Source organism: Aplysia californica, unplaced genomic scaffold (assembly GCF_000002075.1).
Source record: "Aplysia californica isolate F4 #8 unplaced genomic scaffold, AplCal3.0 scaffold00116, whole genome shotgun sequence".
Taxonomy (NCBI): Eukaryota; Metazoa; Mollusca; class Gastropoda; order Aplysiida; family Aplysiidae; genus Aplysia; species Aplysia californica.
Window position 1 is genome coordinate 928,403 of NW_004797386.1, and position 1,238 is coordinate 929,640.

The 1,238-nt window shown below is 44.2% G+C and overlaps 1 protein-coding gene across 1 annotated transcript in view; it reads left to right on the plus strand.

The window, feature by feature from the left end:
- LOC101848740 (sodium- and chloride-dependent GABA transporter 1) overlaps positions 1-1,067 on the plus strand; it is a gene marked incomplete in the record, with an annotated part of 55,926 nt that extends 54,859 nt beyond the window's left edge. Inside the window, 1 exon segment of the mRNA XM_035969099.1 lies at positions 162-1,067. Coding sequence (XP_035824992.1) covers positions 162-269 — 108 coding nt within the window.
- Positions 1,068-1,238: the final 171 nt, after the last annotated feature.

Genomic DNA, 1,238 nt, shown 5'->3' on the forward strand with positions numbered 1-1,238 from the left:
AACTTAAATCTCCCTGTCTGCGTGTGTATGTACGTATGCGTGTCTCTCTTTCTGTCTCTGTGTCTCTCTGTCTCCCTCTCCCTCTCTCTCTCTCTCTCTCTCTCTCTCTCTCTCTCTCTCTCTCTCTCCTACATGCTACATGTACCATCGTGTTTCCACAGCGCGTGAAGGTCTTGTTCCGGCCGGACACCCCGTTTGACAGGAGCACCTACCCGCCGCCCTACTCCACCATCCCGAGGACTGTCGGTGACGGTGTGGTCCGCCTGTGAGAGAGACGTATGACGTCATCACTCCGTGAGCTTCCAGCAGTCTGCAGACCTGACCGAACAACGGGGTTAAGCGGGGATAACTCTAAGAGTCTTGTCTTCCTTAGAAAACAAAATGGCGTGGCGTGATGACAGGAAGTGACGAATTTCGAAGTGGAGGGACTGAGTTGATCTTTTATGGAAAAAGAAGGTCATTTAACAAACTGGTTGTATTAATTTTTTATTAAGACTGCACAAGGTCAAAGCAGGAAGTGTGTGTTGGGGGAAAGGGAAAGGAGGGTATTTGTTATAATACCTTAGCTTCCCACTTACAGGAAGTGACGAATTTTGAAGTCGAGGGGAGTGGATCTTTGATGGAAGAAGAAGATCATGAAACAAACTGGTTGAATTAATTAAGACTGCACAATGTTAAGGCAGGGAGTGTGTGTTGAGGTGAGGGGGGGGGGGGTATGTGTTATAACACCATAGCTTCCTACTTACTCTGTAAAACGTTTTAACAGTAAATGCATCCCCCATCACGTTTTTGGAGCCGATCTTGTAAGAAAGGAGTCTCGAGAAAAAGAACACAGCTCAAAGGGAGACAACTAGATCTAGATCTGCTGCCGTCTTTTAGAACATGGGTGGTCTCTCGTTCAGGTCGCACTCAAACCTTGCACACAAATCTTTTTGATATTTTCGTAAATAATTTATCACCTTTGTTTTGTTTTGGTTTATGTTTTGCTTTTACAAAAATGAAATCCAGTGCAGTATGTGCTTGTTTGAAATGTGCCTGTTTGTTAGTCAGTTTGTTTGCTCGTTTGTTTGTTTGTTTGTTTGTTTGTTTTTCGCTTTACAAACAGAATGTGTGTGTGTTTGTGTGTGTGTGTGTGTTTGTGTGTGTGTGTGTGTGTGTGTGTGTGTGTACATATGTGTGTGTGTGTACATATGTGTGTGTGCGTGAGAATGTTTGTGTATGTGTGTGTGTGTGTGAAT